General features: G+C 30.8%; 1 protein-coding gene across 1 annotated transcript; it reads left to right on the top strand.

Annotated features, from left to right (window-relative positions):
* The first annotated feature begins 959 nt into the window (after positions 1-959).
* On the top strand, positions 960-11659 carry LOC126884221 (microsomal glutathione S-transferase 1-like). The gene is made up of 4 exons (XM_050650117.1): positions 960-1173; positions 1331-1534; positions 3796-3872; positions 11305-11659. The coding sequence occupies exons 2-4, from the start codon at positions 1388-1390 to the stop codon at positions 11546-11548; spliced, it is 468 nt and encodes a 155-aa protein (XP_050506074.1). The 5' UTR covers positions 960-1173; positions 1331-1387; the 3' UTR covers positions 11549-11659.
* Positions 11660-14255: the final 2596 nt, after the last annotated feature.

The raw sequence follows: 14255 nt of genomic DNA, 5'->3' as shown, positions 1-14255 counted from the left end.
ATGCACGTAGAGGGCGCCAAAGTCAAGGCCTCGAAACAAAGTAGTTCCGATGGCGGACAGTTTATCTCAGGATTGGGATCTCTGAAACTAAAAAATCGTACGGCATTTGAAAAAGGAAGGTTTCTTACGTGACAATTTACCATCGTTAGTGAAAAATTCTGCCAAAAAAAGATTTACGGAAATTTGAAGAATGTTTGTGAAAAAATCGCCCGTTTTTCTTCAGTTTTTCATGGTTAAAAATATTTATTTTTTATTTTTTGGTCAAATTGTGGTAAATTGTCACGTAAGAAACCTTCCTTTTTCAAATGCAGTACGATTTTTTTGTTTCAAATATCCCAATCCTGAGAACTGTCCGCCATCATTTTTCGAGGCCTCGAATTTTGCGCCCTCTATAATATTAGTGTACGTGCATACATGAAAAGAGATGTATTTTTTGTACTCTCTAAGAGTTAGATATTAATATGTAAAAAGTTTTATGTTCATTTTTAATAAAGGTTCTGAGAAAAAAAATTCTTGAAAAAATGATTATTTTTGGTCTTCTAAAGTGTACTAGTACCTTATTATTTCACATTAAAAATAGTTAATTATAAATTGTTAAAATTCCCTCATCTTCTTTAGTCTCAGCATCCGTTATGGGTTGCATTTTTAGAAGCCTTGGAGGTGTAACCAGAAAATGGTCTCAATACTAATCTGGTGGAATGTAAAATAATATTGTATGTGCTATTAGATTAAAACTTACACTTTTTTTGTTTTATTTATTATAACGATATTATTGACTGTTAAATTAAATTGATCAGAAAGACGAGAGTAGGTAATGAATAATAATATAATGTAATTACAGGGATAAAGTTTGCAAACTAAGGCCAAAAAACAAACAAAAAATTTATTTTAAAAGTACCTATCTATTTGTTTCCAAAGAAATTCATATACCGTACGCCCATGGTTAAAGTTCAGAATGGGTTGGATGCGTTGGATTTTGACACGTCACGCTATTTGTATTGTGTTTGTGATTGTGAATTGTGAAGTGTGAGTGTGAAGTGAATTGTCAATTGTTATAAACCTGTATCTGGAAGATAATATAAGTGATAAGTGATATAATAGTAATAGTAATAGATAATAATTGTAATTTGTAATCAGTGTGTAAGGTACATAAATAATTTCTATCGATTTAAAGTGAGTACATTTCATACTACCTCTAAAAATAAACTTAGTTGTTTACTTTTCAATAATTTTATCGTAGCAATTTTATAAAAAATACTCTTACGACACAATATACCATGGATAACAACTGGTAAAGGGTCAAAGTTTAAACTGTTTTCACTTTTTTTAGAAGAGTGTAAGAACAGTACGAAGGTGGTTGCCCTATTTGCTATCCTAAGGCAGTACAATGGCGCAAGCAGTTAATTCAAATTCTTCTTCCCCATTATCTTTGGACAATGAAGTCCTTAGATCACTGCTTTTCTACTGCTCTATTCTTGTTCTTAAGATGATGTTGATGTCCTTTTTAACTGCTTCAAAGAGATTTAAACATAAGGTAAAATGCAACTTTATATTTTTTTGTCTCATTTAGGGCCCCTACTTTCTGTCTTGATTAAACCCCCGTCTTTGTCAGGCAAAGGAACTTTGTCAGGCAAACTTCATCTAACAGGGGTTTAATCGGGACAGAAAGTACCGGCTCTTAAGTAGGTAATATTTTAGTATTTCCTCATTTTATCATTTTAACTTTCTCTTTAATAATTATTTTAAATGTTAATTAAATTTTGTATGAATCAGTGGCGGATCTACGGGGAGGGAAAATTGGGAAATCCCCCCCTAACAAGGTCCAACATTAAAGAAAAAAATTATTGAAACATAAAAATATATTAGCTGACATGAAACTTACACCACATACAGACAAATTCAACCCAATAAACAGGCTAGTAATTAAGGGAACTGAATGCATATTATTTATGTCTTTTATATACTTTGGGTTTATCTTTTTTATGTCTTTTAATTGGTGTTTCATTGGAAGTTCTCCCCTAAGGCAAATGTCCCCTCCCAAGGTAAATGTCTAGATCAGTGATTCCCAAAGTGGTCTATTTGTCAACCCACAGGGGTCGATTACAATCTGCAAGGTGTCTATATGGACGAAAATAAAAATTAGGGGTGTATAAAATGTAATGGGGGTCAATGGCAAGAGCCGCAATGGATTATCAATCCACTTGGTGAAAATGAAGAAACGAATGTTACATTACAAGAGGAATTGTTTGGAATAAGCATCAACGAAGAACTTGTAGAGTTTAGATATGGATATCAACAATTCTGGCTTCAAAAAGACATACCTTACTTATCCACTTTTGGGGATACAGCGAAAAAGTTTTTAATTGCTTTTCCATCTTCATACATAGTAGAAACTTAGTTTTTTTTTCATGTAACAGTGATATTTTGAGTTAAATTTAATCAAGAAATGTTTAAAAAAATTGTTGTTTTTTTTTTTTATTTTTTCACACTTTTCTACAGTATTCACTACTATTACAAATTTTAATCTTTCAAACATGAAAAACATGACAAGGGGTCTATGAGAGAAAAAAGAATGTGTGTGTACTTTGTACGCACGTAAGAAGTTATACTTCTATTATTATGATTTCAACGAAATTAATATACTTAGCAGGTTATTTATATTTTATTTAAATATTAAACTAACTTTCTTTACCTACCACTTTTAAAAATTTTTTATTAAAACGATACCAAAAATATAAAAAAAAAATATGAATCATCCGGGATTTGAACCCGGGACCTCTTGATCTCCAGTCACACTCTCTACCACTGAGCTATATCCCTTCTGCTTTGACAGGTTACAAGATTTCTCATATACCCAAGTGAAGTATACAAAAATACTTTAAATATACTTACTATTATTATAAAATATCTTATTCCCGAGGCAAACAAACCCAAAGACACAAAAATTATAATCAATAATACATTTACTTAACACTAATATATCCTTTTATTGGGACCGTGCAAGTTCGGCAAAGCGACCCCTATTTCTACGCTCTATACTAAAATTCGCACTTTTAATTATATTGGCCAATTATATTAGTCCTGGTTACTGGAAAATTGTCAAGGCCATAGTCCAAAAAAATAATAAGAAGAAAAAATAAGATTCAGGTTATGTTATGAAAACGTCAAGAATTGTATGTAGTAAATAAAATTAGTTATTAAAATGCAGTACTGCAAGCAAAATAAAATTAATTAAATTTACCTTTATATAATAATTGTATATCATATCAATATTGTGGAGCAATATATAATTTTTCTGCTTCATTGACAGAAGGTATGAAATATACGTCAATTTGACAATTTCAATTGACAATATGAATTATTTAAGATAGTTGCAATATTTCTCCGCGACTCGCGCAGGGTCGTTTCTCGTTTCCCCTTCCAAGTACTTGCACACCACGAATATGATATAATATGACTTATTTGCGCTGACAGCGCTGATACATACATCTTGAAAGATTAGCAACGAAATACATACTGTCTGTGTGCGCATGCGCCCGGCATGTGATAAAATTTCACTCTCGATCGTAAAGAAGTATAACTTCAAAAATTTGGGAAACTCTGGAATAGATCCACCTTTGTTATGAATAGTAGAATTAGTTCTCCATTTATTAATATATGTAATCAGGATTAAGTATAATATTATATCCATATATATTATTATATCCATATATGTAATCAGGATTAAGCAATATACCTAATTAGTAAATTTTAAAGTTTAGTTGGATTAATAATAATATAAAATAAATATTTTAGGCATATGCTAATCCCGAAGATGCCAAGCTAGAAAATCTCAAGCCACAAGTAAATGAAAATGTGGAGAGAGTTCGAAGGTAAGAATATTTTACTTTTTTTCGATTACAAAAAAAACCTATTTTTAAATGAATACACTTCAATGTTTAGTGTTTAGTTTTGAATTTCTGCAATTGAATTCAGTAGGTACATTTTGTTTGGGAACAATAGAAGGATTAAAAAGGTAGGCAATGTAATCTTACCAGAACATTATTTGATATCTGATTATCTGTGTTTGGAGAAACTAGCACAAGTCATCACAATTATTAATAAATCTGTGAGGTGATTAATTGGAAAAACTTACAGAATGAATGGGGAATAAAAATAAAATCAAACATTATTTCACTGTTTCACAACTTTTAGTCCTAACAACTTTCAAAAGTAGTGGAAACAATAATTAAAAATTAATAGCAAATTAAAGAAATCCATAGATGCTGAATGTTAGTGATTATGCCTGGGTGATTTACTAATTGGCTTCTGAGAGATGATAGGGCACAATGGCACGGGCGCCCATATAAAAATTTTTAGGGGGGGGGGCAGACGTGAAGATGTTGCACATTATATTTTGCATACATTGGATAACCATATTTAGTTTACAGCACCCGAAAAGCTAGGGGGGCACGCCCCCCCTGCCCATGGGTAATGCACAATGGGCACAAATTTGCCCAGATCAACAGAAGGAAATCATTGTTCATGAATCATTTCAAGAATCTACAATACCTACCTAATGGGAATTAAAACATTAAGTCACAATATTCTTTTAAAAGTAATTCAACAGACAAGAAAGACTAGTCTTTCAAATAATACTTTTATAACGCCTTTTACTGCAATGGAGACCAAGAGATGATACTTATCGAAGTAGAGGTCGTCCACCAACATATTGGACTGACTATTTAAAATGTTGCCATAGGAATTGGAAGCAAGAGGCATAAGATGGAAAATTATGAGGGAGATCTATGTCCAGCAAAGGACAAGCGAAGATCGAACGATGAATGCACTTTTGGCTTTCGATCTTTCGTTTTGTGTGATTAATTTTGTATATACAGTGAGCACGTAAAGGTTGGAATAAATTCATTTTTTCATAAATGGGCGATTTTGGAAAAAAATCCCGAAACAGGTCGCTTTTTATTTTTAAATTAAGATATTTTGGCATATACAGGGTGTCCAGAAACTCTACCGACAAACGAAGACAGGAGATTCTTCAGATAATTTTAAGATAATTTAACCCAATTCACTTAGTCCGAAAATGCTTCCTAAGGGAGCTAGAGCTCTTTGAAGATGGCGTCATGAAATTAGTTTTTCTTAAATACCTCCAGAACGCTTCTATTTAGAAAAACGAAAATTGGTACGCTTATTTACTTTTCAGAGATGAATGATTCCATACATTGTAAATTTCTAGTACCGGTCATAGGCGTCCGTTTTGGGTAGGGCAACGGTTATTTTATTGCATAACTTTTTTATCTTTAACTTTTATGCATTTCTGACACTGGATTATTAAATTCTGAAGTATTCTAGTACTAAAAGGTACTCTTATTTTAAATCTGTAGGACACACCGTTTTCTAGAAAAATCGATTTGAAAATTTTTCGCTTTCTGAATTAAAAAAAAATTTCACAAAAAAAACTGTTTAGAAAGACGAAAACTGGTACATTTATTTATATTCCAGAGATAAATCGATTTCATTAATTGCGAATTTCTAGTACTGGTCATAGGCGTCCGTTTTGGGTAGGTCAACAATTATTTTGTAGCATAACTTTTTGTCTTGAATTTTTGAGCATTTTTGACACTAGATTATTAAATTATGAGGTATTCGAGTACTAAAAGTTACTCTTACTTTATGTTGGTAAAATACTTCGTTTTTTGTTGAAAAGCTCTTTCAATTCTTTTTCAAATTCCAAAAACGAAAAACTTTCAAATCGATTTTTCTAGAAAACGGTGTGTCCTACCGACTTAAAGTAAGAGTACCTTTTAGTACTAAAATACCTCACAATTTAATAATCCGGTGTCAAAAATGCATTAAAGTTAAGAACAAAAAAGTTATGCGATAAAATACCCGTTGCTCTACCCAAAACGGACGCCTATGACCAGTACTAGAAATTTGCATTGTACGGAATCGATTCATCTCTGAAAAGTAAATATGTATACCAATTTTCGTTTTTCTAAATAGAAGCGTTCTGGAGATATTTAAGAAAAACTAATTTCATGACGCCATCTTTAAAGAGCTCTAGCTCCCTTAAGAAGCATTTTCGGACTAGGTGAATTGAGTTAAATTGTCTTAAAATTATCTGAGGAATTTCTGGACACCCTGTATATCATACTAATCGTTATCCATCTGGGTTTGATGACGTAATCGATCATTTTTTTTTAATGAGAATAGGGGTCGTGTAATAGCTCATTTGAAAGGTCATTCAATTCTCTATTCAGCAATATAAACACTAACATCACTATTTATACAGGGTGTCCAATTTTTTTTATATTAAATTAATTAACACAAGACGAAGAATGTATGTAATTTATTTAATTAAAAGTACATTTTAATGCTGTCAAAAAACAAAAAAAATATTTATTTGACAAATAAATATTGTGTTTCGCCTAAATTCAATTTTAAAGCTGCCACCTACCTGCCTCTTGGCAGTTTGAACATTTAATTAAAGCGAAAAGCAATATTTATGTGTCAAATAAACATTTCTCTCTGTTTTCTGACAGCCATTAATATTCATTTTTAATTAAATAAATTACATACATTCTTCTTTTTGTGTCAATTATTTAAAAAAAAAATTTTTTTTGGACACCCTGTGTAAATAATGATATTAATGTTTATATTATTGAATAGAGAATTCAATAAAATTTTAAATGAGCTATCACATGACTCCTATTCTCATTTAAAAAAAATTATTGATTACGTCATCACTCCCAGATGGATGACGTCACTAGTATGATATATATGCGAAAAGATCGTAATTTAAAAATAAAAATCGACCTGTTTCGGGATTTTTTTTCCAAAATCGCCCATTTATGAAAAAATGAATTTATTCCAACCTTTACGTGCTCACTGTATGTAATTATGAAACTGAATATTTAAATGTAGTAAAAATAAAAAAAACGTTAAAATATCTACTCATTTTGAATTTAAAATTACTCAATGTATTGTCATCTAGGTATTGGGTTTTGTAAATCATCTTATATCGAGCAGTGGTGTCTTAGTGGTTATGGAGATGGAGAAAGCCTGCAACCAACTAAATAAGGCTTTGACCTCATGGGCTCAAATTTTTTATCTTATTATTACTCATTGATAAATATTGTTTTAACTTTAAAACCTTTAGTATGTATTTGTAATTTTATCAATATGACTTATGAATAGTAGAAACAGGAAACCTTTGTGAGTATATCATATCATAATGTGATGTTCACTTTCATAATCAGATCCATTGTCGTTATTACTTGAGTCATTTAAATCAATTTGTAACTCTTCAGTAATTACATTTATGCAATGTTCATTTTCCAAGCTTCGTTCTTCTACCTTGACAATATGTTCACACATTTTCTTCCAGTTATCTACAGTTACTTTGTACTCTGGGCTAATTAGCAAAATTCATGGAAAAGTTATTTACCAGCAATTTTATTGCTGGAATCGAATTATAAGATCCTATATATTAATAATATAGGTATGCAAAGTCCGCAGATAGTGTGCTACTTTTTTTATAAACAAAATGCGCCGACAAATCGTATTTTGTTCAATTATTGTTCTATAACTCCGAAGATTTTAACTTTACAACAAAAACACCCAAATAAAAATTCACCGCAATTAAATTCTGCATAGAGATATGTTTTTCCTGATTTGCTCCGACGAAAATTTTCCTCGGAAAATGCGGGTTTTCCCTACAAAAACTCTAATTTTCAAATAAAGTTTTAGGTACTAATTATTAATCAATAATTAAATAACTTAGTGACATCAAAGCTCTCTTGGTATAGATTGTAATTCCAGAAGCCGGTGAAAATTAAACGAATATTTTAGCAACAATTCAATTGTTAATTAACAATTTACGATCGCACTAATAACCAAAATAATCATGATACATTGATCAAACTTATAAAGATTATAAAGATATGTTGCTTATTTAATATTTTATAGACAAAATATAAATTTTTCGTTTTTTTGCATTATCTTTAAATTTTGAAAAAAAAATAGTTATAATACGCTGGTCTAATTATTAAAGTACAAAGAAAGGTTATTTACCAGCAATTTGATTGCTGGAATCGAATATTATGATCCTATATATTAATAATATAGGTATGCAAAGTCCGCAGATAGTGTGCTACTTTTTTTATAAACAAAATGGCGCCCCCAAATCGTGTTTTTTTTAATTATTGGTCTATAACTCAGAAGATTTTAACTTCACACCAAAAACACTTAAATAAAAATTCACTCCAATTTAATTCTACATAGAGGAAGGTTTTCACCGATGTGCTCCGACGAAAATGTTCCTCGGAAAATGTGGGTTTTCCCAACAAAATCTCGAATTTTCAAATAAATTTTTTGGGCAAGTAATTATTTATCAATAATTAAATAACTTAGTGAAATAAAAGCTTTCTTGGTATAGATTATAACTGCAGAAGCCGGTGAAAATTAAACGAATATTTTAGCAACAATTCAATTGTTAATTAACAATTTACAGTCGCAATAAACACCAAAATAATCATGAGACATTGATCAAACTTAGAAAGATTATAAAGATGTGATGCCTATTTAATAGTTTGTCGACAAAATATAATTTTTTTATTTTTTAGCATAATCTTTAAATGTTTTAAAAAAAATAGTTATAAACAAATTAACATTTCTCAGAAATTCTTTATTATATTCTAATTTTAAAAAAATACTTAAAATGCGTATTTCAAAGGTCTTGAAAATGAATGCTTTAAAAAAATTTTCCAACCATTTGCAAAAAAGTTATGAAACAGCAAAGTAAATATACGATTGCTCCGTTGTTTTTAATTTGTTTTGATTGTTTCAAAGCTTAAAAGTGAGTCTGTGGTACAATCTAATTACTCACAAAGAATGTCAAATATTAGTTCTATGGTTCTATTTTAATCAAAGATTAAAAATACTTTTTTTTTGTAATTTTTAGCGCGAAAGTAGGCTTGATACAGAGCCGGAGATATTCACTCGAAGCGACTGACACGCTTTAAACTCGCGCGAGTTGTGTATGTGTACGGGTAAATACATAATACATAGCTACGGTACTGTATTAGTCTCCTTTCGCGCGTGTAAATTACAAAAAAAAATATTTATAATCTTTAATTAAAATATAACCATTAAACTTATAATTGTTATTTTTTGTAAGTAATTAGCTTGTACTTTAAACTCACTTTTACGCTTTTAAAAAATAAAAAAAATTATAAACAACGCAGTAATACTATGTTTACTTTGCTGTTCCATAACTTTTTTGCAAATGATTGTAAGAAAGTTTTAAAACATTCATTTTCAAGATATTTGAAATACGCATTTTAACTATTTTTTAAAATTAGAATATAATAAAAACTTTCTGATAAACGTTAATTTGTTTATAACTATTTTTTTTAAACATTTAAAGATTATGCAAAAAAAAATTATATTTTGTCGACAAAATGTTAAATAGGCATCTTATCTTTATATGATTTCAAAGTTTGATCAGTGTATCATAATTATTTTGGTTATTATTGCGACCGTAAATTATTAATTAACAATTAAATTGTTGCTAAAATATTCGTTCAATTTTCACCAGCTTCTGGAACTATAATCCAAACCAAGAAGGCTTTTTAGTTACCAAATTATTTAATTATTGGTAGATAATTACTTATCTAAAACTTTATTTGAAAATTAAAGATTTTGTTGGGAAACCCGGATTTTCCGAGGAAAATTTTCGTCGGAGCAGATCGGAAAAAACATATCTCTATGCAGAATTTAATTGCGGTGAATTTTTATTTGAGTGTTTTTGTTGTAAAATTAAAATCTTCGGAGTTATAGAGCAATAATTGGAAAAAAACACGATTCTCGGGCGCCATTTTGTTTATAAAAAAAGTAGCACACTATCTGCGGACTTTGCATACCTATATTATTAATATATATAATCATAAGCTTCGATTCCAGCAATAAAATTGCTGGTAAATAACTTTTCCCAAAAATGGCCTATTGTCCGATAATCAGCCCAGACTATTGGCTAATTACTATTCCATTGTTATAGCTCCTAACAATGTTACAGCTCCTAACATAAAATTATGAGTAGACGAGGGCTGATCTGTGAAAAACGTATATTTTTGGATGTGAGAGGTGGCATTCGGATTTTTGCAGATCAAGTTAGGTGATAACTTCAATAATAATAATTGACTTATGCTCCTTCTCAAATATGCCCGGAGCATTAAAAAAAAATTAAAATATTTAAAAATTTCGAAAAACATCGATTTTTTCTACTTTCTTTGCTTATAACTTTAAAACGATTCGTTTTGGAACAAAGTCGTACAGAAATAAAATAAAGATAATTGAATTTTGTCTTAAAGTATTACCCTTTCTGCAATATAGCAATAAATACAAAATAAGGGAGCAACAAAGCCTGTTGGTATTCAAATTTTTTTAACCACTTCGGTGGCACTTGGAAACTTAGTAATTTGCTTAGAAAATTCTTATAGCGTACCTACTTAAGCCGTCTACCAAATTTCATTAAAATCGACCTCATAGATTTTGCATAATAAATTTGCAATTTAAATTTTTTTAAAAAAGTTCAAATTTTTTAAAAACTTTCTGAACAAAAAGTAGACCATTTAGATAAAATATTATTCTAACCCCACATACCAAATTTCATCACAAAATTCGCAATTTTAGTTTTTTCATAATTTGTAGTCAGGATCCTAAAATTGCAGAGGGGGCTGCTGGCCGATCAGCCGCCCTTGCCCAATCTCCGGGCAGCGTGTGCGTTAAACTATAATGCAGATCTAAGGAGACCGGGTCTCCGTAAACGCTGCTGGGCTGCGCGGAGCATTAGCAAGTGAGATTTTCCGGCCAGCAGCCTCCGCTAAAGTTTTAGGATCCTGACTACAAATAATGAAAAAACTAAACGTGCGAATTTTGTGATGAAATTTGGTATGTGGGGTTATGACATTATTTAGAACAACTTGTTCAAATAACTTTTTCCGATATATCTAACGCGAAGCAAAATAGCAAAATAAACAAAACAGTGTAGCATGTGTAAAAAATTTATGGGGAGGCTAAGCCTCCCTTGCCTCCTCTGACCAGCCGCCACTGACTGGAACTGCTCTTCATTCCATTGTCAACGACAAATTCTGTCAATTTTTGAAGCAATAGGTACTTATTTAGGCGCGATTTGGAAAAATTTCGAGGGCGTGATAAACAATTTATTATCATTATTATTCTTCTAATGTATATTAACTGTAACTAACAATGTTCTGTTCTATTCTAACAATGTTCTTATTTTTATTTCAGAGCTCACTTGAACGACGTTGAAAACATTCCACTATTCTTCGTGATTGCTTTGATTTATACTTTAACCAATCCTGCAGTGTATTTCGCAAAAACGTTATTTTTTGCATATACACTGGCAAGAATCGGACACACTGTTGTGTATGCTGTTGTTCCGATTCCTCAACCAGCAAGAGTATTGTGTTGGATGGTTGGATACGGCATAACTGGATATATGGGCGTTGTCAGTTTGCTTACCTTTAAATAAGCAATAATTGTTAGTAATTTTGTGATAAAATATTTCTTTAAAAGACAGATTTTTATAGTTTTGTAAAAGATTCAAAATCTAAAACATAATAAAGGAATTGGTTTTATTCTTCATATTTATTTTATGTATAGTGTAACCAGTGACCTATTATGCGTTTCTCATAAGACATCTGCAGTGGAACCCCGATAAGTCGGCCCCCGATAACCCGGAAGTCCGGCTAACCCGGACCGATTTTTATCAGACAAACATTTCAACAATAAAAATGTATGTAATATAATATTTGAGAGATAATGGGTATTTGTGTAATTTGAACTACATATACGATAGTAAAAATGACTCATGGCACACGACGGGTGCCATGACTTCATGACAATGAAATGACTTCATTGTTTGGGTTATCGGAAACAACAGGCACCTGTAGTTTCAAATTGTCTTAACATTGTTTAAAAAAAACTAAAAGACTATTAAAAAATTCTTTTTTAAACAATGGTCTTAGTTCTTCACTGTTATTAAATAACAAAATCGTTGCGATTGAGACCGTATTGTGTGTAGTACAGTCGTATTGTTCGCTTCCGTTCTGTAATCGTTCGTAAATCTATTAAGATTTTGTGTTTGCGTGTTTTTTTGTCTACGTAATGGCAACAAAACATAAAAATGTTGTGACAATGGAAAAGAAACTTAAGCATTAGGTAGAATTGATAAAGGCGAATCTTTAAAAACAATTGCAGCATCATATGATGTCGGTACATCTACAGTATCAGATTGGAAGAAAAATAGAACTAAAATCGAAGAATTTTGTTTCAAAATGATAACAAAAGACAGTTTGGACAATCGGTGCAAAGCTAATAAAGCTAAAAATGTGACTCTCGACGACGCACAGTGGGGCAAGAAACAACATAAGTTGGCATTAAATCATTGTCGATATATTATGGCCAATTTTTTTTTCAAATATTATAAGTTGTGTGTACATAAACAAAAACGATGTTTTTTCAATGTTTTCTTCTTCTCAATGTGCCTATCCGTGACGAATGTTGGCGATCATCATGGCAATCTTTATTTTATCTGCAGCAGTGCGGAAAAGCTGCACAGATGTTGTGTTAAAGCAGGTTCTGAAGTTCTTTAACCAGGATGTTCTTCTTCTTCCTGGGTCTCGCTTTACAAATATTTTTCCTTGAAGGATGGCTTGTTCAAAAAATGTTTTGCTAAAAATTTTCAAAGCTGCATGTCCGTAGTTACTACCGATATTGATTTAAATGATATTTGAAGTTTAGTAATTTTAATTTAAAATAAATCTACAGTCTAATTTACTTGTTTTTATGTAGATTTATTATCTAATATTATTTATATCTCAAAACAATTGTGTTAACATAATTTTTGAAAAATTGGTTAACCAAATTGTTCTTTAAAACCATTTACCGCATATTTAAAAGAATGACATTAAATGTAGGTAAAATATTGAAAAACTTAAACTACAGATCATCATCAAAATCATCAGATGTGACGTCAACATCTTGCACATTCGGAGATTTGAACATAATATATTATGCACTAATATGCAGTGCTTCCACTGGCAGGTGTTCTAATTTCTTTCTTTTTATGTTTCTTTTGCTTGTGATCAGTGGATCATACTAATCAACAAAAAGTGGAATACATCTTAATTTGTTTTGGATCTACTACACTTTCTTGAATTATTATCCTTGAATTATGCAAATAACGAAAAATTAGAATAGAGTGTTATTCAATTTAATTAGGTGAACATAACCTCACAAAAAATAAAATTATGAAAAAAGGAGCAAATATGAGCAAAAAGTTAAAATGACTTTTTAAAGAATAATACTCAAGCTTTCAAAATAAAACAAAATTAAAGTTGGATCAGTCTGGGAACACTAACAAATCACTTGCTCTTTTTGAAAAATGCGTATTTTGATATTTTGTAGAGGTAATTTTAAACAACATATTATAAGAGACTATATTTACATAATTATTATATCACATCTGTAATAATATTGTTACTTTCCTGAAGATCAAATATCCGTAGCCAATTTTACTAGTAAATTAACTTTTGACTTGAAATAAGTGGATCAAACGTAAGTCGAATCACGTTATCGCGGCCTATGCATTGTTAACACGGGACCATGTGCCCTTTGCGACGCGTCGCAACTGGTGGAGGGGGATTTAATGGGAAAAAATGATGCCAAATCATAAGCAGGATTGTGTACTATCTAATTAAAATGAATGCCACAGAAAATACCGCATTTAGTATTTTCATTTTATGCCAACTTTTTAGCTCTCCTGCCCCACTGTGCGACGCTTTGTATGTGTGGTTTTGTGCGGAACGCGAACGTGGTTTACCAGTGTCTGGTAAACCACGTGGTTTTCCAAGCTGAATAAAATGTTGCCTGATTGTGAATCAAATTTCACTGCGAGTCAAGCAGGCTGTGTACTGTGCATATATATTTCATGGTATTTCAATAGGGCTTTTCATCGATTGTCATTTGTTTCGAGCTTCTGTCATGTGTCACATAATATTAATATATCTACGCCATACGTCTTTGATTTGTATTATTGTATATACCAATAACGTATGACGTAGATATATTAATATTATGTGACACATGACAGAAGCTCGAAACAAATGACTGTGAATGAAAAGCCCTATTATAACGGATTTTATCTTGTAAGTATACCGTATTTTATTAATTTTTAC

Source organism: Diabrotica virgifera, chromosome 5, assembly GCF_917563875.1.
Source record: "Diabrotica virgifera virgifera chromosome 5, PGI_DIABVI_V3a".
Taxonomy (NCBI): domain Eukaryota; kingdom Metazoa; phylum Arthropoda; class Insecta; order Coleoptera; family Chrysomelidae; genus Diabrotica; species Diabrotica virgifera.
The sequence above is the reverse complement of the archived record's forward strand: the minus strand, read 5'-3'. Positions and strand labels throughout refer to the sequence as shown.

Excerpts from the sequence above, each read along its gene's own strand:
- LOC126884221 (XM_050650117.1), top strand. The coding sequence starts at position 1,388 with ATGGCGCAAGCAGTTAATTCAAATTCTTCTTCCCCATTATCTTTGGAC. Across the intron at positions 1,535-3,795 it reads CAAAGAGATTTAAACATAAG|GCATATGCTAATCCCGAAGA; the intron begins GTAAAATGCAAC and ends TAAATATTTTAG. Across the intron at positions 3,873-11,304 it reads AATGTGGAGAGAGTTCGAAG|AGCTCACTTGAACGACGTTG; the intron begins GTAAGAATATTT and ends TTTTTATTTCAG.